At 42.9% G+C, this 27,615-nt stretch overlaps 1 protein-coding gene across 3 annotated transcripts; it reads right to left on the minus strand.

Moving 5' to 3' along the window:
* Positions 1-8,706: 8,706 nt before the first annotated feature.
* cnstb (consortin, connexin sorting protein b) lies at positions 8,707-27,085 on the minus strand. Of its 3 annotated transcripts, none has more exons than XM_005449862.4 (11): positions 26,578-27,085; positions 22,781-23,273; positions 20,528-20,637; positions 18,742-18,772; positions 17,320-17,406; positions 17,107-17,215; positions 16,485-16,506; positions 16,325-16,388; positions 15,194-15,432; positions 10,347-10,491; positions 8,707-10,215 (listed from the first exon to the last, which is right to left on the minus strand). In XM_005449862.4, exons 2-11 carry the CDS (start codon positions 22,866-22,868, stop codon positions 10,007-10,009), a joined length of 1,104 nt encoding a protein of 367 aa, XP_005449919.1. In that variant the 5' UTR covers positions 22,869-23,273; positions 26,578-27,085; the 3' UTR covers positions 8,707-10,006. The 3 variants fall into 3 exon arrangements, with proteins under 3 accessions (XP_005449919.1, XP_005449916.1, XP_005449917.1); XM_005449859.4 differs by having other exon boundaries at positions 15,194-15,444; positions 26,578-27,078; XM_005449860.4 differs by lacking the exon at positions 26,578-27,085 and adding an exon at positions 25,933-26,202 and having other exon boundaries at positions 15,194-15,444.
* Positions 27,086-27,615: the final 530 nt, after the last annotated feature.

Here is a 27,615-nt window from a genome sequence, read left to right on the forward strand (position 1 = left end):
ACTGGTGCAAGTGAGAGGGAAGTTACATATGAAGGGAAAGTGGTACACTGAGAAAGACATGAAGAGGGATGGGACATGAAAGAAAAGCGATGTAAGAAAGGAGGCAGGTGGGAGAGGAGGGAGGAAGAGTAGGAAGGCATTTCTAAAGAAATACAAAATCAGATTAGGGGAGGAAGGGAGAGACAGAACTGGAGGAAGAAGGAGAGATGAGGTGTCAAAGGGAGTAATGAGCAATGGGGAAGAAAGTGATGACGCCCTGCAGATGACTCATCATATTCCCACTCAGAGAGTAGATGGAGGTCTAAACAACATAATGAGATAGTTTCATTAAGGCCTGTGTGTCTGGCTGTGATCGAAACAGCGACAGCTGCTGAAAAGGCTGACCTAGTTACAGCAGGTACAGCACGGGGGGGGCCTGGATGCAGAGATGCCGTGTACTCAAACAGGCTCCTGCACCATTTTAGAAACTACGTACAAAAAAACGTGACCCTTTTCTCTTTTTCAGTTTTTCTTTAAGTGCTTTGACCCTTCGCTCATACCGAGGCTCTGAGCTCTGGCTAGCTTTAGCTTTAGCCACATGGCCTTTGTGAGCATCTATAAATCGTCCTTGTTCAGCTGGGTGAAGGTTATCTCAGTGTTGTATTGATGGTGGTAGGGTTAGACCCTGGTTGACTCTTCTGTGCTAACACGTTAGCTTTGAGTGTGCACATGCTGAGCATGCACAGAATGGACCAGCTTGTTATGAAGCATACATGCGGGCTTGAGAATACTGGAAATAGTCCGTGGCCAGTTTTTTGGGGGGTATATCTAAGCCTAAACAGACTTGGACTGAATTTGCAGCTCCTTCCTCCTTCAGTCACTTCCAATAAAACCTGAAGGATCAGCTCTCACTGGCTGTATTTGAGGCCATAAAAAGGACTTGAACGCTGTTATTTTAGGCTGCAAAAGCTCACGTTTTATGGCCTGAGTGCAGACAATGACTTTGATGGATATTTTAGTTTTAATTGGCACTGAAATTCACATTTTTTAAATCTTTATCTCTTGTACGCTGGTGTGCTTATTTGTATGTATTTTTGCTGTGTGTATTACTGCTTGTACTGCAGCCAACCACCAAAACGGAGTGAATGGAGCTAAACAAATCAAATCAGTATTTCCACCTGTCCTTCGTGTTGTTAGCCAGCCTCAAAGATATATTTGAGATGTGGATGATTCCTAAAAATCATCCTACAGTGCAGATTGTTCTCAATCTACAGAAAGATTTGCACATGACTAGAAATCCTCTAAAAACACGTCTGAGGTTTTACAATCTGAGGGTTGATCATTATAATAGGTTGTGTATATATTTAATGCACAGTGTTTCCTCCCAGAGAGGACAAACTCAACTGTCAACTCACTGACTAAAAACCTTCAGGATAACATTTAATTAAATTAGAACAAATTAATTAGGAATTTGGGTTCAACTGGGAATTAGGAACTGAACCAGGATTCAAATTAAACTTGGTCATTTTTCTATTTTAAAAGTAGAACATCAGTAATCAATTTTTCCCTCCAGGCAGAGCAGACCCTGGTTTTAGGAAGTGGGCTGACAAAGGCTTAAAGACAATAGGGGATCTCGCGGGATCAGAGGGTGAGATTTTGATGTCATTTGAGGAGTTGATTTCCAAGTATGATATCCCATGCAAACATCGGTTTAAATATCTACAAGTGAGAAACTTTATTAGATCATCTCAAAATCAGTGTTTGTCAATCCCTCCGTTTTCCACTCTGGAAACAGAAATGAAAAGAGATTGCTTTGGAAAAGGAATAATCTCCAAATTATATAATATGTTAGTAGAGGGATCCCCTGAATCTTCTTTAGGAAAACTTAATGCTTGGAGGGAAGATTTACGGGAGGACTTATCCTCCGAAGACTGGGAGGAGGCATGTGCTGAAGCACAAACACAAACTACCAGTACTCGTCTCAAAGTATTGCAATATAATTGGCTAATGAGGACGTATGTGACTCCAGAAAAGCTTAATAAGTATAATGGTGATACCCCAGACTTGTGTTTCAGGTGCGGTGAGGAGAAAGGGACGTTTTTCCATTGTGTCTGGGAATGCAATAAAGTACAACGGTTTTGGAAAGAGATTAAACAAGCTCTGGATACTATATTGGGTACACGATTAGCTCTTGACCCTAAACTTTTTATTTTAGGGTTATATCCTGATGGACATCTTATGTCTCGAAAGGTAATTACCGCCCTGGACCTATGTTTACTGCTGGCAAAAAGAGTCATAGCACTCTCATGGAGGAAGACCAGTAAACCAAAATACATTGACTGGATTAAGGAATTGTCCACAACTTTACCTATGGAAAAAATCACTTACATTATCAAGGGGAAACTACCACTTTTTCAAAACATCTGGGGTTCCTTTATGCAATATATGGGAAATATGGATCCTGGCAGTATGGTGGATGGGGCAGATGGGGTGTAAATGTTGGTGGTCCTCTGCAGTTTCCTAAATTAATGTTTTTTATACTTGATCTTTAATGCTGTGTGATTTATACATTTGAGTTTGTAACTTTGAACCATGCACAATAGTGTAACCGAGTTGGTGTTGAGCAACCCTTGGAAATAGAGAAGCTTATTATTATTATTATTGTTATTATTGGGTTTTTTTTGGGGGGGGTTGTGTTCTTTTTTTTTTTTCTCCTTTGTTTGACTAAGTTATTATTTACGGGTCATATAGTTTGTACTTCCACTTCACTGTTGCTCTCTAACATCTTATAAGTGTTTGATTTGCCAGGGAGGGCGAGTGACTGTTGTACGATAATTTAGCTGCCCTGGATGTTCCCTTTGCTGTGGAAGCACTCTAATTTCTGTATGTATTTTTGAAACGCAATAAAGATATTGTTGGAAAAAAAAAAAGTAGAACATCAGTGATCGAGTAGCTCATCCAGCTCAGGCTTTTGTATGTGCAAAGGATCAAATTTGAGTCCTTTCTGGCTGCACCTGTTCAGCCAGCTAATTCAGCTTTTTTCCTGAAACTCTGTCCCAGAACACACTTATCAGGAATCCTCTCACCTTTCAAAACTGTGTTGAACTCACTCCCTTCTCACCTATACCTCCACGGGGATATCATCCGTCCCAACCACCATTCTACTTTTCCTTCAGAGCTGCCAGCTCATCCATCCGCTCTTATTTTCAATCATTCTAATTTAAATTGTGAATGATCATCTATGGGAAACAGGAAAGATGGTACCAGAAATTCCAGGGGTGGAAAAGACTTGTTTTGTGGCAAAGTCAGCAAACTTTTTTAATTTATTTTTTTTTAGGATTATTTCAGTGTTATAAATAAAAGGAACAGTTCAAATATAAGCCATCTTTTACGGTGTGGTCTGCTGGGGTGGCAACATCTCTGCTGGGGACAGGAAGAGACTGAACAGGCTGATCCGAAGGGCCAGCTCTGTTCTAGGATGCCCTCTGGACCCAGTGGAGGTGGTGAGTGACAGGAGAATGGTGGCTAAGCTGTCATCCCTGATGGACAACATCTCCCACCCCATGCAGGAGACTGTGACAGCACTGAGCAGCTCCTTCAGTGGGAGACTGCGGCACCCACGGTGTGGGACGGAGAGATTTCGCAGGTCTTTCCTCCCCACTGCTGTCAGACTCCACAACAACGACTTTAACTGATCAAACACACACATGTGCAATAATCTTTTCTGGCATCGTTGTATTTTTACTCAGTTGTATATAGCATTTGTATTCTATTTTTATCTTATTGTATATTTTATTCTATTTTATTCTGCTGTATATAGTATTTTATTTTATTCTATTCTGTACAGTTGTGTACTGTATTTATTCTTATTTTATTTTATTCTAATTTTTGCTTCATAACTTTGCACTGTCCACTTCCTGCTGTGACAAAACAAATTTCCCACATGTGGGACTAATAAAGGTTATCTTATCTTATCTTATCTTATCTTAAACAATGCATTAACAGTGAATTGTTAAAGGATTAGTCAAAGAGCTGGTTTGTATTCACCTCTGCTTGCCTCCTCAGCACAGCAGTATTCAAGCTCATTTGATCCACTGATAGTGTCCTAAATCTGTCTCTGCTTCACTGCAAGGCGGCGCATTTCAACAAAATCTCATTACACTGAATGTAATTCAGACTGCCACACAGTAATAGTCTGCAAGTCGCAGCTATCTTGCAGAAATGAGCTGTGTGTGTTTTTTATACAGTTTCTAAAGCTGAACTAACCAAACATTCACTCCAGGACATCAATAGACATTTTCACCACATGTTCACTATATAACATTTATAATGTGATGACTGTGTTTGCTCCATCAGCACCAAACCTTCATCATGATTAGAAAAGTATTCCCGGTTTCACTTCACACTGCTGTGATGTGGGCTAAGTGTGTAAAAGGAGGCATTTCCAAGGCCCAGCAATAAAAACACTACTACTCAGATTTAATAGTTTCAGTCAGACAGTAATGGTCCACCTAGAGCTTCACCTTTTTTTGACGTTGGCTCCTGCTACATGCAGCGGCTTGTGGCCAAATGTCTTCCTCCGCTGGCGCAGTCATCGTTGACTGTGAAGACGACCCTGAACAATTAATTATGTCACAGCACAGGAAACCGATGGCCTCAATAAAGGCTTCATTTGAATAAGCATCTTATTCTTCTGGTTTTGCTCACTTTTAGAAACTTTAGCTGCAGCCATGTTCAGGTGATCAGGTTATATATCAGCATATCTAGTTTAAGGCAAATTAAGAGTGAGCAATATTAGTTTTACCACCAAACTCCAAACTATTGGCTTGATAACCAACTTTCCTAACATACTTTTTTTTGACTGGCTATCAGGATACTGGTTATGAGGAAGTCTGAGGTCCGTGTTAGCACAGAAATCCAGCAGGGCATGTGTCTCCATCCATCCCCTCGGGGCTTTTCATAAATGACCTCTGTGTCACATGGATATGGATGTTTGTGCTACTGCGTTTGCTGCAAGTGCTTTTTTATGAATTAAAATGCAAGACTTTAGGTCATAATTGAATTTCAGCTGTGATCCAGTGTTTACAGTACTTTCCTTTAACCTCCACCAAACATTATTAGTCACAATATCACACTCTAATTATAAATTTAGGACTGCTTACATAAAACTGACACATCACTTCACTAAGTTCAGAGAGTGTGTTGGTTAGTTACTTCCAGGAAGCTCCTCGCTGCTGTCAGAGGTCCTGAAATCCCACCAAACCACATGCTTGGATGTTTGCGGCCTTTGGTTTTGTTCTACTTCACTGCTCCAGTAATGCTGAGGTCCGGCCTCTAGTGAGGCCAGTTCATCATAGACTGTGTTTCTATGCAGATATGCTTTTACTGCATTGGCCGTGTGTTTGGGACGATTGTCATGCTGAAAAGTCATCACCCACCAAATATCCCAGATGTTATTATAAGGTGGATATGTACTAAGTATATATACTATATATGAATATATATACTTTTCTGTTATGATGCTTTGACACAATCTCCAACCCCGCTGGTGGAAACAGTCCCAAACCATGACAGAGCCTTCACTATGTTGCCTGTAGACACACTGGCGTGCGTCTCTTCTGACCTCCTCCATACATACTGATGATTATTTCAACTAATTCCCAATTTCCCATTTACCTGTTGGCACTGATATTCAGTCTCATGTAACTGGCATACCTCAAAAACGAAAAATGGTAATAAAAATGGAAGCAGCAAAGTGCATGAAAAACAATCTTTGTACTACTGTCACATCCACAAAAGAACATTTTATTTAAAAGATCATTCAATTCAATTTTTTCAATTCAATTTTATTTATATAGCGCCAAATCACAACAAATGTCGCCTCAAGGCGCTTGTGTCGTCGCTGGTATTTGTTAACCTTCAACTGTGATATGCCTCAGTCAGTGCGCCCCAGGGTGGCTGTGGCTACTATGTAGCTTGCCATCGCCAGTGTATGAATGTGTGTGTGCATGGGTGGATGTCTGGATATGTAAAAGCGCTTTGGGGTCCTTAGGGACTAGTAAGGCGCTATATAAATACAGGCCATTTACCATTTATATGCTGACAGATGACTGCCTGTTATTTTTACTGTTACTAGTTCACTACCACATTTTCCTTCACCAAACACCTCAGCACAGTATTTGGCATTAGAATAGAATAGAATAAACCTTTATTATCCCACGGATGAGAAATCTCAGTGTTACAGAGCTCTTACAGCAAGGGAAAATAAAATATAAAAGGAAGACACATTATATAAACTGTAATCATGTCAACAAGGAACAATCATCTACCAACTCTTCCGCTTGTCCTTTTCAGGGTCACGGGGAACGCTGGAGCCCATCCCAGCCATCTTAGGGCGAGAGCCGGACACTGGCGGCACCGGGCCCTCTGACCACCACCAGTAGGCAACAGGTGAAGTGTCTTGCCCAAGGACACAACGACCGCGACTGTCCGAGCCGGGGCTCGAAGCGGCAACCTTCCGATTACATGACTAACTGCCAACTCTTGAGCCACGATCGTCCTCATCCGTGGGATAATAAAGGTTTATTTAGTGTTTCCAGTTAAGCTAACTCCACTATCTGCGGGAGGGAGAACCCCCACACACAAGGAGAACATGCAAACTCCACACAGAAAGAACCCACCCTGATGGTAGAATTGAACTCAGGACCTTCCTGCTGTGAGGCCACAGTGCTAACCACCGTGCTGCAAACTAACCTGCTTTAGTCTGTTTGTTTTGTTTTGTAGACTGAAATATGATAAGACACACAGCTGGCTCAGACTACGTTGCTAACAGAATAATTTACAGCCTATATCAACCCTGATAGCATATTCATCTTGTAGTACTGCAGTAGGTCGTGTGTGAAGGTGGCTGATTCTGTGGTTTACAGGGACATCTAGTGGCCAAGTGTCAAAATAACACAAAAGGAAATGATCAAAGATTTATATAATCATCCATGTAAATCACAAATGACCACAAATCTTTATTTTGTTTGTTTGTTTGTTTTTTGTAACCATAAAAAGAAAAAGATGGTTGCTGTTTGTTACTTTATCATTTTTTGTAATCCCACAAATAAACACAAATAAACAGACATATAGAAACATAAAGGCGGATTGCATAATGCAACACTTGTTGGTAAACAGTGACAACACAGAGGCAGCGTTTGTCACTTTGTAACATCTGAAGTTGGAAAGTAAAGATAAGATAAAAATGTTCATATAAAGAAAATGATAAAGGAGCATGCTTTCATGTTCTCGGTTCCAGTCACATACAAAGTCTACAGGTGTGTTTCTGTTGTGTTGCTTAAACCAGCCAAAAAAACACAACTGCTGCTCCATAAAGCTCATGCCTGTTTTGTGATCTGGTCCCAAATGCAGACACAGTCCTTTTCTCTCTTCCAGTAGAATTCAGGACCTGTTTGTAATCGCAAATCATGACTTAGAACAGAGGTTTAAGGTTCACACATGTACACGTAACCATGAAAACATCGAGCACCTAAAGTATGGACACAGGGAAAGTGCCTGAGATTGTGGAGCAGCTCTCAAGTTACTAACTTGGCTAACTGGCACATGGCTAACCGTGATGACCACAAAGAAGACAGGAATTTCATACCGCTCTCCCTCAATCTGCATTTAAAGCTTCATTAACGTGGAAATACTGCAGTCAGTTTGAACAGGGTTCTAGTCTAGCACAGTCTAACATTTCTTCTTAATCTGGTCATATTACGGTAAGGGAAAAATAAAGAATAACTACAAGAACGGAGGTAAACACACAGCTATTACCGCTAAAATCATATCAGCTCCTTTCACATTTCACATGAATGTTTTTCCAAAATATGAAAATGTTTGAAGCCTCTTCTCCAAAAGTTGATTCTGTTCATCTGGACGTTTCGTCACTCATCCAAGTGACTTCTTCAGTCTCAGCTGACTGCAGGTTTCCCCAAACCTTATAAACAGGACATTTGCATAATGACTGAAACCAGCCCACTGAAGGAACAATGGGCTGTGAGGTCAGTTCCTTCATCATAATTATGCAAATTCTCATGACCATTGATCAACAATCACTGACCAAAGAACACTGATTAATGGCCATGAGTCCCATTCACAGAGAGTTGGGGAATGGCTGCAATCACAGCATTGTAAGATGGTGACAGATGTACCCTTAGGCCCCCTCCTCCATTCAGAGATGGTCTTTCCCTTTTCATGTAAATGGCCTCCTTGACTCCGCCCTCATACCAGCGTTCCTCCCTGTCCAGGATGTGTACATCCTCATCACTGAAAGAGTGTCCACTGGCCTGTAGGTGTGAATAGACTGCAGAGTCCTGGCCTGATGAGGTGGCTCTTTTGTGTTGTGGCATCCGCTTCACCAGAGGTTGTTTGGTTTCCCCGATGTATAAATCCTGGCACTTAACAGCGTACACTATGTTACTCTGTTTGTGTCGGGGGACCCGATCCTTGGGGAGGACCAGTTTTTGGCGCAGCGTGTTTTGGGGTTTAAAAGCCACAGAGACCCGGTGTTTAGAAAAAATGCGTCTCAAATGTTCCGATACTCCTGACACATATGGGATCACTACAGGTTTTCGCCTGGGCAGCGGTTGTCCTTCTCTCCTGGATCGGCTGGAGCTTTCTTTAGGCGCCTTCCCAGCTTTGACAAAAGTCCAGCTGGGATAACCACATTTACTCAGGGCCTTCTTGATGTGCTGTTCTTCTGCCTCCCTGGCTGCTGTGTCAGTGGGGATGGTGTTCGCTCTGTGTTGTAGCGTCCTGATGACACCCAGTTTGTGCTCCAGTGGATGATGAGAGTCAAACCTTAGATACTAATCTGTATGCGTAGGTTTGCGGTACACGTACTTATAAATGTAAATGTACTGTTTATAAGGTTTGGGGAAACCTGCAGTCAGCTGAGACTGAAGAAGTCACCTGGATGAGTGACGAAACGTTTCTCCCACAAAACGCTACGTCCAGATGAACAGAATCAACTTTTGGAGATTTACTTACCTGGATGATTGAGCATGCATCAAGACGTTTGAAGCCTCTTGCTGTCTGCTCTAACTGTACCCACTACTTACCTCTCAGCATGCCCGCTGTGGAGGACCAAACCTGCCAAAATAATAACTAAAATAAAAAGTTATGACGTAGTATGAAAAATACTGAGTAAAATATAGACCCTTATAATTGTTATAATAATAATAACTTCCTTAATATTTACTTTGGCATTTAATTTTGCATTCATTATGGGTTGTTGTTGTTTTTTTTTACTTTAATCCCTTTCAATTTGAATTTTGTTCTCTTCACATTTCTGCTCCAGTAATTTGCATAATGATGTAGAACAAAAAGAAGCTTTGGGACATATGAACTCATTCTCTGAGTCTTTTATTTCTATATGGTTTTATATTTTGGCATTTTTGGCCCTCCATACTATCGATAGCAGAATAAAGGTAAGATGAAATAAAAAGGGGGAGGGCTGGAAAATCATTATTTTTCTAAACATCCTAAAAACACACACATATGATCCTGTTGATTTGAACGACAGCTTTTCTCTACACAAGTACAAATAAAACAACAAAAATCTGGAACTTATTGATCAAAAGTTACAACTACTGCTACAAACGTGAGCGGAGCACTGCTTACACCGAGCCACTACTTTTTCTGTTTTTATATAAACAGAGCCGAGACACGTGAGCCCTCTTGTGTGGTATCTATAGCAACCACACAGATCGTAGTAAACAAGTATTTTTTAAACGCTTACATGCACACGTCACCACGTTTTGATTCTGAGGTGAAATTCTGACCATTTTACTCTTGCTACAAGCACCAGTGTAATTATTAAATACAATTCACAAGTCTCCTTAGTTTAAACGCCTCTTCAGTCATAGTCGAAGAAATCAAAGTTTTAAACATTTCGTCCCTGCGCCGTCATGTTAGCTGGCGACTGCAGCCACTCGTTGTTGGGAGTTCTTGTCTGGATGATGGATAACGCAGATTAAGGGCGTTAAGTCCGGAAGGGCAGCCAGCGCCCGAGCCCTTCCACGAGCCTCCGCACGTTCATGACATAGAAGTCGACATTGTGAGTAAAATCGGTGCAGATGTTGGAGTAAGTGTCCAGCAGGGTGCAGTAGAGCGCAGTCCCACCTACACTGATCACCACAGTAACGAGGCACAGCAACAGCAGGATTAGGCAGGAGTCTCCGCCCACCTCATCTGTGAGTAAGAAAGGGAGCAATACGGAGTTCATCATCAAACATGAAACATTTTAAATACCATTTCTATCTGAAATAAACTGTGCAGCAGCAGAAGAAGAAGCTGAGTGTCTCCGACAGCTCTAACTGTACCGTGCTCGCTCCCGTCCTCCGGCTCACTGAACCGAACTTTGCGTTTGGAATTTTGCTTATTGGCAGTATTGCTTGGGGGAGGTAACCCGTCCAGCGATGCTCTCCTCCTCTTCAGGATGGAAACCAGACCGTCTGGGGACGAGTTCTGAAGCAGACACAGAGACAGAACATAAAGAAGGAAGGACAGCAGCTTTGGGGAGTGTGGTCATGTTGACAAAAACAATGAAAAGATCCCTTTATGACCATTCAGCAGTTCTGTACTGTGCATGTTGGGGATATTAAAGGAGAAAAACTTTAAACGCAGAGTGAGTTGGTATCAGTCCATTATTATTAGTATCAATTCTGATTGTGATGAATGTGCTAAAATAAAGAAGAATTAGGCTGACGGGCCAACAAGCACAGGCAGTAACACCATTATTACTTTGGAACAACGCTGACCGTCTCGTCGAATGAGCTGAGGCGGTCTGTGAAGCCAAAACCCAAAATGATAATTCAATATAACTTTATGTGCACAAACACTGAAGTTCTCAGTACACTCTGTGATTGTAGAACCACCTTTAGCAACAACAAGTTGAAGTAATGATTTTCTGCATGACTTTATGGTCTTTCACACTGCTGTGGAGGAAATATGAACTTTGGTCCACTTTTCTTTGAGCATCTATTAATGCAATGCATTTCAGTCAGGCTGACATTTGAACCTTGACTGGGTCAATCCGACATCTTGATTCTTTTGCTGCTGAGATTCATCGCTCAGTTTCAGCCTGCAAAACAAAGCCGAAACGATAAGCCCTTTTCCACCGGGCTTGACGGTTGCTGTGAGGTGTTTGTGCCGATCTGCTGTTTTAGGTTTTTGCTGTGTGCTGCTGTGCGTTATGGACAAACAGGACATCGTTCCAGAAGTCTTATGGTCTATTCAAAACCAACTTAAGCAGTCTTAAGCTGTGCTGTCACGTTCTTTAATTTGAGAGAAGAGTGTTTCTCCTTCCAAACAAACCAGACTTCATCAGTCTTTTTCCAACTGTGCTGCCATGAACCTTAACATTTAACATGCTGGGGTTGTAGAGTCTTGAGCTGTAGCTCTTGGGGTAGAACACAGTCTGAACTTGGGGTGAATTTACTGAGACAACCACCTCTGATTAACAATAGTCTACAAAGTTTTCTATTGATTAATCTTTTTCTCGCTGTAAAATTCAAAATGTTTGCAAATCGTCTTACAATCCTTCCTAGATTGGCAGCAGCAGTTGCTTCCTTGCTGCATTCATAAAGGTGCCACAGATACACATACCTGCTTTTTAAAAGTAACAAACTGATAAAACTTTACTCACCAAAACTGAAACATTAGCACTTTATACTGTAAAATGCCGATACCCAACAATCAGATGAGCCCCTATGAGCAAGATCTTGGTGAAAGTGGAAAGGAAAAACTCCCTTTTAACAGGAAATGAATACATTTGACTTGAGTGTCCTTTTTTCACCAATGCCCAAGTCGAATTAGTCGTTTTAGTTTAATCAAAGCAGAAGCACTGTTACGACATTCAAGCCTGTGATTAAAAGCATCTACAGCTTTGGATATGACCATTTTAAAATTTAGTTGATTTATGATTTTGGCAGTGGGACAAGCAGAGGCACAGCTGCACACACAGAAGCAGACATTATTCTCTGTGTTGGCCTGAATAATGTGTTTCAGGAGGAAGTCACGATTGGGCAAGCTAAGTATTCGAAGGGTCAGAGGGAGGAACTGCTTTCAACATCTTTATCCAGCACAGAGGGTCCATTTGCAGTGACAGTGAACAGTCAGCCTCATCAGCTCCTGCCTTTATTTACTGTGTGAGGCCACATTGTTAGCGGCGTACTCGATGTTCCACTGGTCATAGTTAACTCTATACAGACAGAACTTAATACACACTCTGGGACACATACAGCCAGGATCAGACATTATGGGGAAAAACATATGGTTTGATAAATCTTTTGAAACATATTTATCGCCTTGTTCTTGTTCTCATCTAAAATCAAAACCACAAATTCCAATCTCATAATTATACTAGAGGAAAACTCGCCAAGGTTGCCAGCATTTACCCTCTCGGGACCACAGACTGTATCCAAAAATGGACAAAGCTCATTTGGAGCTTTACCTGCTAACATACTGTTTTTGTGGACCCCAAAGGGACCATATTTCAACAGCAGTGGAGAGTGCTAAGTTATCAGCTCAGAAGCTTGGTTACCAAGCTGGACTGATAAAGGTGCACAAGATACTCATACCTGCTTAGCTACCTTTAATCCCAAGTAACTTATTGATAGAATACTGGAACTTTATTTACCAAGACGGAAACATTAGCATTATATATCGTAAGGTAAAGATTCTCCACTAATACAGAGGTAATCCCAACAATTGGACATTTCCCTATGAGCGAGCACTTGGCAACAGTGGGAAGGAAAACTCCCTTTTATCAGGTAGAAACCTCTGGCAGAACCAGGCTCACAGAGGGGCAGCCATCAGTGAAGCCATGTTAATCATCACAGCTTCATGAAAGATGCTTTAGAAAGCACCAACAACACAGTCACAAAGGAAAAGTCCATTTCACCGGCAGGAATTAGCTGAGGTGAACCTCAGCAGACAGGATTGGCTACGATATCCTGTGTCACTACAACTGTCAGTCTAGTGACATCCCGCCCTGCCCCACAAGTTTAACATTTGTTAGTACCCAAAAAATCCACCCACTGATTGGCTGTAAGACAAACTGCAATTTTTTAACCACTTCAGGGCCAACATTCAAATCTACAGGTATAGAGGTTCACCCATTGGGTGAAAAGTGGGTGACCAGGGATTAAAATCTCGACAGTTTTATATTTGTATAAAAGACAGGGTGTAAGAAAGAGCTGTGGAGCTCTCCGAGCCAGCCAACGTGCTGCCTGATGGAAGAGTCACAAACACAACTGTGCTAATAAAAACACTGAAAACCACGAAGCGTAATAAAACATGACTCATCCCAAACAGGACACCGTGCCTTACTTTACTGTCCTCTCCGAGCTCATTCAGGGGCCTCTTCACACTGTCAGCAGTTTCCTGTTGTATGGTCTACAAAGGAATCCTGCTTCCTGCTGCTCACTTTTCTCCACGAGCTGCTTTGGATGACACTTCTTATCATAAATCGGTATTTGCAAATTCTTTTTTTACTGTAAATTTCTAACTTAAGTCTTTACTGTCGTTTAACGATCAGGCATTGCACAGCAATAAGCATTTCACCACATGTCGTACTGTGTATGGTTGTGTGTATGACAAATCAAATTTGAGTTTGAAGAGGACCGAATGAGCAATGTGTGGGTCTGACAGACAAAATGACTTTTTCGTCACAGGTGGTTTGACATCCTGTTAGTTCAGCCTGTTTGCTGCACTTCATTTTTGGTGAACTCCCACCTTGTTGTGCACAGAAGTCACTGCTTAAGCTCATCGCAGCATTTAGTCAAAACATATAAATAATCTGTCCAAGTCACACAACGTTTGTCATCACATTTTGGAGGTTTTTGAGTCAGATTTTTCATGTTACTACTGAATTTATAAAATGAATTATGTAATTGTTTCGAGATGTAACGAAGTACAAATTTGCTGATGAAAAACATTCAAAGCCTTGTGAAATTTGATGGAAAGGGGTGCTTTCTGTAAAATGAGCCATGATCCTGAACCCATGAAGGCCTGGATCCTGGGATTACATCCCCACCTCTGCAGGAACCAGCCCCCTTCAGCTCAGTGGTTCAGCCAGAACATGATGTCTTGGCTCAGTAATCTAACACACTCGGCAGGGTGGACATCCCAAGTGTGAGGCCACACCAGTGAACATGGGTGGAGGCTTTCTCAACAGAAAAATGATGAAGGTCTCATTCAGGGAGGACGGATATGATTTGTGGGCGTGTCCAAGGAAGAACAGAGAGCTGCTCAGCATGTGGAGTTTTTTCCTGCAGGCAGACTTTGATGGAAAGGATAAAGGAAACAAGCCAGGATGGAAAAGGAAATAAATGAAGGGTGTTGAATGGAAAGTGAAAATATATTTGTGCCAATGCAGTACTGTGCAAAAGTCTTGAGCCAATCCTAATTTCTTTATGTTTTGCTTTGTGCGTGGGACTTGTACTAGGGTTGGGTGATATGTAAACACTTTCCAACCGACAATCATCAGTCCAGTAATCGCCAATGGGCTCAGCTTATCATCGATAGTCGATATATTTGCCCTAACTTGTACCTTGTTCCTCGTTTTCAAAGGAATCTTTATCCTTGTTTTTGACCTAACAGACCTATGAATCATTCAAGCACAAAAAAGCATCTAACTCACGAGATGAGCCAGTGTTGTGTCTACAGACAAAAGACAACAGCAGAACCGATTTGAAATGGTATCTTTAGACACTTTGTTACCAGCAGCTTTCCTTAAAATGAGTTTTTTCCCTTTCTTTAGTTGAATCTATGAAAAGTGCCTGATAGGACTAAAGTGCTAGTTTTGCCCCAACAAAGTGATTCCCAAAGAGCTTTTAGTCCAAACGTGGCACGTGGTGTCAGCGTGACCCTAAAACCTTTGAGGAAAGTAGCAGGGATGAAAACCCATCTGCAGCAGATGAACAGAATCTGAAAGTCATGTCCTTAAACAGGAAAAAAATCCTGCCCCAGCTGTACAAACTCTGTTGTCTTAGGTGCTTCATTCCCATTTTCTTACAAAATGTCAAGAAATAACGAGTGGCTCAAGACTTCTGCACAGTACAGTATATTAATTTAACATATGAAATGACAACATAGTCGTTTGTTGTCATTTCATATCCTCGAGTGGTGCAAACAGGGTGTAAAGGCAGATAAAGTGCAGTCCTACCCCCTCCTTGTGGGACAGTTTAGCCAGGTCCTTGTCTGATGCCTGAGGTACTCCTGTTGGCCACTCCACTTTCACCTCTTCCTCTTCTGGTGTCTCCTCACACTGCTCCTCTTCTTCTTCTTCTTCTTCTACTTCCTGCCCTTCCTCACATGTATCTCCATCCTCCTCCTCAGGGCCCGTCTGTGGTGATGAATGCTCTGACTCCAAGCTGTGTTCCTTTACTTCCTCCTGCGTAGTTTCTGACGTGTTGGCTGGAATGGAAATGCAAAAATCGTGTGACTTCAGTTATACTTTGCCACGATGCGCTCATTGTGCATCGTTTTGGTTGCATAGGTGAAAATCTAATTACCACACCGTCTCATTAGTTCACAAACAGGTTTCCCTCGGCATCCCCTAAATTTGAACTCAGCAGGGTACGGCATTACCACATTACTTTACTCACGCTACGACATTTTTTCCGATTTTTAACATTTTGCAATATGCTGAGTAATCCATCCATCCATCCATCCATCCATCCATCCATCCATCCGCTTATCCTTTTCAGGGTCGCGGGGGGCGCTGGAGCCTATCCCAGCTGTCATAGGACGAGAGGCAGGGTACACCCTGGGCAGGTCGCCAGTCTGTCGCAGGGCTAACACACAGAGACAGACAACCATTCGCACTCACATTCACACCTATGGGCAATTTGGACTGATCAATTAACCTATCCCCACTAAGTGCATGTCTTTGGACGGTGGGAGGAAGCCGGAGTCCCCGAGGAGAACCCACCCACGGGAGAACATGCAAACTCCACACAGAAAGACCCCGCCCTGATGGTGGAATTGAACTCAGGACCTTCTTGCTGTGCAGCAACAGTGCTAACCACTGTGGAACTGTGCTGCCCCTATGCTGAGTAATAATATACATAATTATTTATTACCTGTTCAACTGTAAAGTCAAACGTTGTCATATAAAGTTCGCTCACTGCAGTTATTTTTAATGTAAAATACACAAAGTGTCACTGAAAGCTGCCATAAATGTTGCTGTCAGGCTGATGAATATGTGGCACACAGCATAGAGCACACACTTCTAAACACATCATAAACTGTGGTGATTCTTTGGTATCAGTTATGAACAGAGATACATGTTTACCTTCATCATGATGCGGCTGTAGTGCTTTGGTCTGAACGTCTGCGAGTGTCGTGTTGAGCTTGTTCTGGTGATTGAAACATAGTCGACAACTTTATTGTGAAGTAAAGGTCATAAATGGAGCCTGAACAGCCTGAACAGCCTGGCTGCTGGTCTGTCCTACCTGTTCCACACTGACGGATGGTCTGAGTGATTCCAAACACAGAGCAGACAGGCAGCAGGAGAGAAGAGGAGGAGAGGACGTTAATATATTACTGAACTTATGAGAAAACAATTTTAGACATTTGTCAGGCTCTCAGCTGTTCTTCAGTCAAACTAGATCCTCCTGCTTGCAGAGACTCTGGCCTGCAGTAACATACCAGCTGGCGTGACCCACCAGCGTCTGGCGTGCAAACTCCTGGTGTCTGTCTGCATCGAGCGGAAATGAATCTACAGGGCAAATCTTTGGTGCCCTTCCTAGAATATTGATATTCATATTTACACTTATTAAAATTGATTTCCATGCCTCCCTCTATCCTCACGCATCACCGATACTGAGGCTCAGCCTATGACTTCTTGATTTGTCCTCGTGAGAGAGACAAAGATAGCAGCAGATTGTGTTAAAGCAAAATTGGTGCTAAAAGCTTTCTGTGTGACAGCGATGACGGCAAAAGGAGGGAATGAATGGCGTGAAAAGAATTTACTTCAGACACTGAGAGCTGCTCAGCTCTCTGCTGTCTGTGTATGAGTGGAGACACGTCAAAGATATGCGACATATGACACAGGACAGTCCCACTGTGGATTACCTGAGGTGAGTTCTGCACATCTGGCTCAGCGTCTCAAAGTGTTTCTCGCTCATGCCGTCCGTGTCAGAAGGCAAGCTGCTGCCGCTGTCCTTCTCCCTCCATTGGCTCTCTGCGAACACATAAGTGCAGTTACACGCAAATCACATGCAGTTTCATTTTGCCACAAGAATATGTTGTGTGTGTGTTTTTTTTAGGACTGATAAGATGGCAAACCCCAGCTCTGCTGCAGGACTGTGAGGTTGGAGAGCAGCCGTTCATGGTAGAGCTTCTCTAGCTGTAAGAACTGGATGGCCCACTGGTCTGGCAGCATAACCAGTTAAAGACACAACACACACTGGGTCCTACAATAACATCTCTGATCAACTTGGGCAGCACGTCATAATACAGAAGACGTCTCCTGACATTTAAATTAAGACTGACTACAGTATTACTATCCTTTAATAAGGCCATACCACAAAAAGCATAGTGTATTTGAGGAGGTCAGTATACTCTGTAAGACTACCTGTGTCCCTAACAGCCATCAGTTAAAAATACTTTCTTTATAAACAAGCAATTATACTCTTATTCTGCTGCACAGTATCATTATAAGTATTTTTAAGTACTTCAACAACTACATGTTAATTACTAGGAAATTGAATTGTTGGCTGTTTTATGAAGTGAATATTAAGTCCTAACATGCTCGAAATTATTTAGACAATACAAACTGCTTAAATTCACCTGTTTTAATGCAATTTTGGACAAATTCAGAAAGCTGGTGACCGATGACAGGCAGCTTTCAGGAAACAAAACAACAGAAGGAACAAAAGACGCACACACTGCAAAGTGAAGGGCATCAATAAGCTTAGAGTCTAAAGGTGAGTTAGAACATTTAGCAACTTTGGGATTTATGTCATTTGGTGTGTAACCCTAACCCTTCTGATAAATCAGGACCTCTGTCTGTTTCTGCGTCTCTTTTCTTGTCTCCTCACACATAAACTCATTACGTACACACCACACTCCTTACAGCGAGACAGCCCATAGCTGTTACCACAGCAACAGCACAAACAGAGCCAGAGGAAACACTGCGAGCCCCTTGGGCCTAAAGCCAAACATGGGGAACACCCATCGCCTGAGAGACACAGAAAACCACATTAGGTCGACAAAGAGAAAGACGAAACCTTACAGAGGTTTTGTGTCTTCCACATTTCAATTATAACAAAGTTTGCTCAGCAGTGTTACCTTTGACCCTGTAAGCCGCCCGGGCCCAACACGCCACAACTTGTAAATCCTTATCTCCTCACTAAGGTAAACACAAGGTGAGGGTACGTACTGCACATGCTCCTAAACCAGGGGTGGGCAATCTCAGTCCACGAGGGCCGGTGTCCCTGCAGGTTTTAGATGTGTCCTCGAACCAACACAGCTGATTTAAATGGCTAAATTAGCTCCTCAATATGTCCTGAAGTTCTTCAGAGGCCTGGTAACGAACTAATCATGTGATTCAGGTGTGTTGACCCAAGGTGAGATCTAAAACCTGCAGGGACAGCGGCCCTCGTGGACTGAGATTGCCCACCCCTGTCCTAAACCATTTTTAATTATAATGCCTGCCGGTCTAGCTGGGTTATGAGATATCAGCTGTCTGTGCCACTGAAAGGATACAGTCTTGTTTAAGTGAGTAGGCCTCTGCAATCTAAAAGAAAAGACAGGAAAAAAGATGCTTTATTAGACAGAAGGCACTTTACACAAAATTACACAAGTCTACATTTGGCTCCTAACTGAATGTATGTTTCTGTCTGAGTCGCGCTAAATCCCTTCAAAGACAAGGGTCACATGGTCTCCACCGCCACGGAGACGACCTGAGAAACAAAAAGTCACATGCAGCAGCTTATGGTCTGTGGTGGCGTACCTCTTTGGGCTGTTTCTGCCTCACAGATGCCTTTAAGTCCATCTCAAACACTAGTAGGAGAATCCGATTGCAAACAATTGCTTATGATTAGAAACAAATGAGCAGCATGTCTCACATAAATCACACAGAAACCCCCTAATCCTGGAAAAAGGATCATCTAGTGAAGACTCTGAATTTCAAACAGACAGCAGTTCAGTATCTGGCCAGATGTGAAGCCTTGTCCTCGTCCATCCCTCCTGTTCATGAGTTCCAACATCCTGAAGAGTGGCCAGAAAGTGTTTGTTGGGTTTTTTGAAGATGACATTTTGATAAAAGAGATGTGGTCACTTCATCTGGATTTACAGCCGTCCCTATAATTTTGGCACTGATATGCAGGTAAAGAGCATGTATGTGTCAGCATTCCTTGTTCCTGATGGGAACAGCAATAAGCAGCAGGAAGGCCATCCCCGACACACAAACAGTCCCAACAGTGAGAGACGCCACCCTTCCTACGCACAAACCTTTAAACACAGCTACAATAACAGAGACAACAGCGCTGCTCTTCCATGAAACCTGCACTATTGTGTATCCACTGTAATCCACTAAAACCCAGCAGATTCTCATACTGAACATTAGTTCATTATTTTTTAATGATCTGTTCATGAGAGCAGAAACATTTCTATCCCACAAAATCCAGATAATTCCAGCATTTTCTTAGTAACTGTGTTTGCCTTTGTAGCTGTGATCGAGTGCTTTTGGGTATCTTTACTTTTAGACAAATATATTTAATGACATGTTCTGTGCTCTGAAACAGCAGGTAGCAGCATTTATGACACGTTTCTGCTAAATGTATAGTTACTGCCTCAGTGGCATCCGTCACAACAACAGAAATTCCTGGTATTTTGAGCGAACTTGCCAAAACAACTTGAATCTACGGCAACACATCAGCTGATTGTGTCTCTGGATGAAATGCCCTGCCTCTCCTTTCCATTATGAGAACTTAAAGCAAACAGCTTCCCCTTTGTTCCAGCTGCAGCCGGCTGCAGAGCAAACGAGTGCAGTAGCTGAAACAAATGAACCGTGTTGTGAGTGTTGTTAGGGAACAGTGACAGGAAAAGTACTGCACGAGGAACCCGCGGTGATCCTTTTAAAGCGAACACAGGGCTGAAACCTGACTGTATCCATCGGGCTTCTAATTAGCATGTGTGCTGAACACAGACGGGGGGTGGGGGGGCTACCAGTTCAGATCCTACACCTGCGCTGCAGAACACTTTCAAATAGCTGACCCTTTAAACAATAAACACAGCCACAGCTTTCATTTGCACGCCATTTGTAAATGTAACGAGCTACACTGACGCATTCGCCAAACGCCGGCTCTGAGATTTGCTGTGTTCGTCTCCACTCACACAGACTGTGCAACCAGGACACACCGAGGGACGTGCTGTGGATGTAAGCACACTCTCTCACACAGACTAAATAAAGACACTGAGAATTCCCTCTGGATGCTAAAGGAAAATATTCTTCACAGGTGCTCTCAAACCATCACACACACACACACACCTGGTGCAAGGAGTGTGGCAGCAGCGTGTAGTCGCTGTTTTCTCCGAGGGATTGCAGGGAGGCCAGCAGCTGTGGGGTGGGACCCTGTGATTCATCTCTGGAGACACTTTCTAAAAACATGAAGCACAGACAGAGCCTGATATAAAAATGATAAAATCAGTAATATTTCAGTGTTCTCTCAATATTTTAGTGTGAGCGGTCAGCTACAGAAAGGCAAAAAAACTGATATGTTGTTGCCTGGATTATTACCAGTTCCACAAAGTCTGTAAACCAGTTCTTGAATGCCTTCTGTGGCCGTGGAGAAGCTTTCTCAAGTGGCCTCATCCTGTGATGTCACCACTATGTCAGCAGGTTTACGTCTCTGTCGGAAACTTAATGACAGAAAACCTACGATCCAAAAGAATCTGGAAGTCCATCAGGAGGAGGGCGTCTAACAAAGAGATGCAAGCTTGACTCAAAGCAGGTGTGTAAGCGACGACAGCTGTAATTACGATGAACAAGCTAAGCTATACTCAGACATTTTTCACTTTTAAGAGTCAGATGACAGAATAGTGAGAGGTACGTATAACAAACTGAAGAATCGGCTGGACTGCCACCCGACAGTGTAGCTGTGTTTGCAGTCTGTATGCTAATCATTAATCACTGTCCGGCCCTTCATAGCTACCATATGACGGTGGGATCAGTCTCCAAGTACTAAAGTAAAACATTGCATTTATCATGTATTTAAAAGCTTAACCATTCCTTTCTCCAGCTGACATAAAAACCCAAGCAGCATGAAAAATATTTTTTCCAACACACAACCTGCGTGTACAGTGTGCACGTGTATGACCACACAGAAGTGTCCCACTCTTACATAAGCCTGTGAATCTATTCTGAAATGCTTATTAGCTGAAACAGCGTGTAAGAAGATGCAGTCTTGGACCGTCTTGGCACAAATGTGTCACAGTGCAACACAGCAGCGACTTCATATATATGCTCTATAAAAGCTTGGCTCAGTACTGTGGGGAAGCATCGACCTTCGTGTTTACGCCATCGCAGTCTTGGTGTTTTAGGACTGCATGTCACTCAGACTGTGAAGTCATGTGACCAGTGGGACAGTACACAGTGAAACGAGTCGACCTTCCTCCAGGACCATGGTGCTACATATAACAGACAATCAACACAGGACTGCATAAAGTGCAATGTATGCAAAAACTGTAAAAAGCAACCCAAAGACAGGACAGAACGATGGAGACACAACAGCAAAACACTGAGCATGTGCAGAAAGTAAGTTGGTGTATGAACCTAAACGAACTGAATATCAGGCTGCGCTCAAACAGACTTTAAACCGCATTACAAAAGGGTTTGTGTAGGTTGTGTTTGTTAGGGCTGTTCTTACACACACACACACACACACACACACACACACACACACACACACACACTCACACAAGCTCCGCCCCGGCTCATTTGAAAGAATGCAGGTTCAAAGTAGTTCAGACATCAAAGCTGTCTCCATCTTTTATTCGAGATTATGGCAGGTTAGCTTAGCTCAAGCATTTTAATTTGTTTATCTTTGCTAGCTCACGGCTCTCAGGCAGCGACATGTCAGACGCTCAGTTACTACTATGTTCAGGGTCCGGGTTTCAGGCGCAGTTTACAGGCTTGAGGTTAGTGTGTAAGTCTCCTGGTAGTGAATATAAAGTAAGTATACTGTAAGTGTGTGTGTGTGTGTGTGTGTGTGTGTTTCACATCCTCAGAGAATATTTTAGAGCCTAAAGCCGCCTGACAGACCTCAGCAGGTTGCCGTCACAGACAGCCTGCGAGCCCTGCGATGCTGCGAATTACAATGAGTCAGGACGATCAGCTGCAGCTGTACGGGGCCGCTCAGGATAACACAGCTCATCAGCTGCAGCTGTTTAGCACATTACGAGCTTAGCTTTGTCGAGATCACATCAAGCTCTACCTTCTCTGCTGCAGCGTAACAGTCTGTGGAAAGTCAGGGTCTGCCAATAGAGGACAGGCTTTAAACTGTGCGGAAAACCTCTTAATCAGCAGTCCCCTGCAGGTCGGTGGGTCTCACTCGGGTTTATAAATCTACTTTATTTGAACATGACAGAGTATTTCGATTGCATATTTGAGCAACACATTTTAACCGCCTACACTCGCTGACACTGAACAGAATGATAACATCTCCTGAGCTACACAAACTTTAAAAAGCCACGCGGCATTTGTGAACGACATTAAAAGAGGATCGAGACGAAAGCATTTTACCTGTGGCGCTGCTGATGAGTTCCCCTTCGTCTCCTTGTGTGGCCTCGGCTTCAGGGCCTTTGGGTAGGTTGGTGTTTTTGTTACCCATCTCCTCTGCCACTGCAGGAGTCCTCTCCCTCTCGTGGGCCGTGGCTGGGCCTTTTCCCCTGCACCCTCACTGAAAAACGATTAACTGTGTCTAATGTTGATCAGCGTTCTTCCACGTTTGTATCTCGCTAACCTCTGGCAAAGAGTCAAGAGCACCTTAAGCGCTGGAGAATGAGGCCTCAGCAGTGGTTTGGGATCACTCTTGATGGAGCATGTGATTTAATCCTGCATCACCTCTCCTGGGTGGCCGAGAGCGGAGCGGTTTGAAATGTCCACCACAGTGAAAGCAGGCAGGGCTGTGAAGGATGTAGTTCCCTGCCTTTGCAGGCTTCTTGCAGGGCTTTATTTGTCCCTTTTCTCTCTTACACAGAGTTCCCTGGAGCCTCCTTCCCCCATCCCCATCAAGCTGTCAAAAGAATTAGGAAGAATAAGGAGAATTTTAGAGAAAAAATTAAAACATCACGCTTGCCTCGCATATTTAATACCAGACCAGAGAAAAGGAGACCTACATATAAGCACAACTGCTGGTTAAACAGCAGCTCTCTCATGAACTAACTGGGATGTGTTTGTGTCTAAACAACGACAGATAACAAAGGGGTGGCTCAGTGCTCCTCTGTGAATGACTCCAACTTCATGGCTGAGGGTGTAGTGAAAAAATACCAAGACTGTGTCACACCACAGGCTGCACTCTGTACACTACTACTATTTTAGACTCAGTTCTTCTTACAGAAAGTGCAATTTCGGGGATTGGGGCTAATTTCTGCAGGCGACATGTTGTATGTAGTGGGACAAAGTCCTGCCCTGTGGACCAATCAAAGCAGCATAATGTCACGCCATCAGCAGGCTTAAAAATGCTGCCGCAATACCTTTGTCCATATAGTGTAGAGTACACTAGGCATAATACTACAGACTGACACAACTTTAAGTTTCCTCTCAAATTTATGTCACAGCTGATATAAAGGGACATATGTGTCATTTACAGCTCCATATTTTCACTCCTGGTGTTGCTTTGCATGTGTCAGTTTTTATACTGTGCACTCTCTGAAATCAGCTGCTCTAGCTCCTTCACCTCCCTCTAAGCCCCCTTTCTTGTGACTGGCTGCCCCTCAGAAAGCTTTAACAGCAAGTGGGTGGGGCTTCTGGGCTCAGAATCAAAGCTACGTGCCTGAAATGGCCATATCGGGGTTTCAGTAACATCATACAGAACCAAGAGTTGTGCTTGACAGAAAATCAGGATCTCTTTAACATTGAAATCCTTTTTTTCTCATCATATTGTCTTTGCACAAGTTTTGCATAAAAGTGGGAAATGTAAGGTGCAAGCATTTACAGGCCTTAAGTATTAGCAATCCCTCTCAAGGTAGCAACACCTGACCCGAGGGCTTCTTACACCATGTTCACCCTGGTTTACCTGTGACCTTTTCCACAGTCACTCAGCTGTCCTGTCACTGTAATTACTATTAGGAGAAACTAAATGCTGTATTGTAAAGGTGAGGTGGGAATTTTTTAAGCTTTTGTGCAGTTTTTTTCCTTACATTACAACAATGGAGATAGTGTTGTGAGACATTGGTGCGATTTGACACTGAAGCCTATAAAAACCATGAGTTCCTCTCTGCATCAAGCACTGGCTAAAGATAGATAGATTTCTGCCTCATGAAACTTATATTTTCAGCCTGAAGGTGTGAGGGCATGAAAGCTGCATGATACTGTGTTCAAGCAGCGTGTTGACAGTCATGTGAACATTATGGATTCTGCAACATGGAATGGGACACAAAGTACAAACGCCAGGAGCAAAGACTCAGAAGGTGCAGGAGTGGCTAAAAATGAAAATCTGTCTGAACTGTACTAAAACACATTTCGACTGTGGAGGGTTTGCTTTGTTCTCTTGTGAATGGATTCATACTCAGATTTTATTTTTTCAATTTAACTGGTGCTTGGAAATAAACTGCAGAGAATGAATGTTCTGACATTTTACATCTGAATCACTTTCTTGGAGTTCTGAGGCGTGCCACAGTTAGCTTAGCATAGATTACCAAGACTAGAAATAACAGCAAACAACGAGCCCAAATGCACTTATGCACCGTTCACTCAAGAGACAATGCGGGACTTCACCTGCTGTTTAATGTCACTTATATCTGTTTTCCAACAAAGCAGTGCTAGAGCCCAAACTAGAACAAAAAGACTTTTCTAATACCAGAAAAATAATGGTGGTCACCAAATAGGAACCTGGCTAATCGCTGGCTATGGAAATTCAACAAGGATCAGCAGATCCAGACAACATATTGTGTCATCTCTCAAAAATTATTCAAGTTCTGCTAAACCTTTTGAACCTATGTTCAAAAATCAGTTATCAAACTTATCAAAATGTGGTCTGAATCAGAAAAGACTTCAGGGCAGAAGAGAGGTACAGTCATGTGAAAATAAAAGTTTTCACAGGCCTCGCTGAAATACTGAGGAAAACTGCAAGTGTGAACACTTCTATAAATTTGCACAATTTTGGCTGTTTCTTTGCTAATCTGGACCATTCAGGTTAACACAATTCCACAACCTTTCGCGGAGTCGACAGTTCCAACAAACTGACTGCACAGCCAAACTGTTCAATGCACAGAGAAATCCCAAAGCCTCAAAACTACATGCCAGGCTCTGCAGGCCTCAGTTAGTAAAAGTTAAAGTTCATGATAAAACACTTCACACTCGGAACCACTTTGTGTTATAAATTGGTATTACATGACAGTGCGGTCCAGCCCTAGATGATCTCTTCAGCATAACACGCTGATGTTTTGGATATAGTTGTTTCTGTGGATGGCTTCGGCTAATTTTGGAAGGAACTCAATTCAAACCTAAGAATTTATAAACCTTAACGCCAAACAATACATCTTTATGTTTTCTCTATAGTTAACTTCCATTTCTGGGTAAAGCTTGTATTTAAGTGTGAACCAGCTGATCCTGAGCTTAGCTTAGCTACAGTCTCAGGCTGCATGGGGACTTCCCATGATGCACTGAACATATCTTCTCCAGCATTTACATGGTTGTCCCTCCCTGAGCCTGCTTCTGCCAGAGACCTCTACCTGTAAAAATGGAGCTCTTCCTTCCCACTGTTGACAAGTGCTAGTTTTTCCGAGGGTGTGGCCTCTAATACTGTAATACGTCACAATATTGTGAGTCGGTGCCATAATAAATTGCGTAATAACAAACGCACCTATGCTCCTAAGTTTAGACTTCTGTGACATAATTAAGAACAGGTGAGCAGCAGTTAGCGCGCTAACAAAGTGAAAGGTGGCCGTTTCCGTAATCCTGGAACATGCGCGCGCTTCCCTCTGCAGCTGAGCGTCAGATGGTCCGCGTTGACTGTCGCGCGGCAAGTGGGTGGCAGCGAGTGCGTCCCTGTGCACGTGCCTCTGACGTTTACGTGCACATCGGTGCGCTCGCGCTCATTAAACGTATTTTCGTGCTTTTTTATCGCACATCACCTGAGCTTTAACGTGGGAAGACTAAGGTAAAAAGAAAAACGCGCTAGCGTCGCCGTGTCGAAAGTGAGCTACCGAGTTTTTTGCGTTGTTCAGCGCTTCTCCCTGTAGTTTCACATCGCTGCAGAAAGCTTCACATTTGGCTGCCCTGCCCTTTAATCTGGTTTAAAATGACTACACTGAGCCTGCTGACGTTACTGTCGCACACCGACACAGCGGGCGGACAGGATGGAGACGCGTACTCACTGCTGGATGGAGCCTCTCTGTGTTTCTCTCCACATCAAGCAGCGTCGCGGTGTTTTCCTTCTCACTCTCTCGTCTGACTGTCTCTCATGCTTCTTGTTTACTGTCTTATCCGGGGATTTTTCACCTTCCCCTCACTGCAAAACATATATCGCTTCATGACAACTTTATATATTTATTTAAGCGTGTGGTGGAGGCTGCCATCTCCTGGCAGATGTGTGGCACTGGCTTCCCGGCTGGGTGTCAGCGGTTATGTAACGCCACATAAAGTGGTCAGATGATGCCACGTAAAGCAGATGAACCGTGCTGTGGATTAGAGTGGGAATGGTTTCAAATGTGCGTGTCAGTTTGTGTTGTATTGTCACTCTTACGTAATTAACGGTTACTCAGACCGATGATGTTTTCTCCGTCCTCCTCTTCTGTGCCGTTAGTGATCTCACTGAACACCCTATAAACGACAGACCTTCGCTGTGTTTTTAAGAGAAGACCAATTAGATTTAGCCCTTTAGGCACAGATGTGTTGTAAATGTAAACTGTTATATTTAAACAGCAGGTGTAATAATGTGATTATTACATATAGTAATGTGTCTTTGATATACAAAAAATGAGAAGAATTTACAAAATTATAGAATTATTATTGCCATCCTGAATACAGTCACTTAAATGGACATCACCATTTCATCTGATCACATTTTATGTGGCTACAGAGCTGCACCAAAGCTGGAGCAGGAGAGAGCGCGCAAGTGTTTGTGTGTTATGAAGGCAAATTTGAGTTCATGTCTGCAGCTTCAGACTGAACCTGCGGTTCATCATCTGAGAAAGGGACAGCATTTGGGCAGAACGTCCTCTCAGTCAAGGGCGGCCATCTGTGGAACAGTCTCCCTCAACCCATTAGAGAATGCTCGACATTCAATTTGTTTAAGGCAAAGGTTAAAAACTGGTTATGGACAAATCAAGTGTGTGATCATGTATGAGTTGTATAGTTTTAATGTTTTATTTGGGAACAGAATGGTGTGTATGTGTGAGTTTGGTGATGGAGTT

This window comes from Oreochromis niloticus, linkage group LG15, assembly GCF_001858045.2.
Source record: "Oreochromis niloticus isolate F11D_XX linkage group LG15, O_niloticus_UMD_NMBU, whole genome shotgun sequence".
Lineage (NCBI taxonomy): Eukaryota > Metazoa > Chordata > Actinopteri > Cichliformes > Cichlidae > Oreochromis > Oreochromis niloticus.

Coding starts and splice junctions, on each gene's coding strand:
- cnstb (XM_005449859.4), bottom strand. CDS start 22,868: ATGGGTAACAAAAACACCAACCTACCCAAAGGCCCTGAAGCCGAGGCC. Junction 17,216..17,319: donor AGTCCTGCAGCAGAGCTGGG/GTTTGCCATCTT, acceptor ATGTGTTCGCAG/AGAGCCAATGGAGGGAGAAG. Junction 16,389..16,484: donor CATCCGTCAGTGTGGAACAG/GTAGGACAGACC, acceptor TTCAATCACCAG/AACAAGCTCAACACGACACT.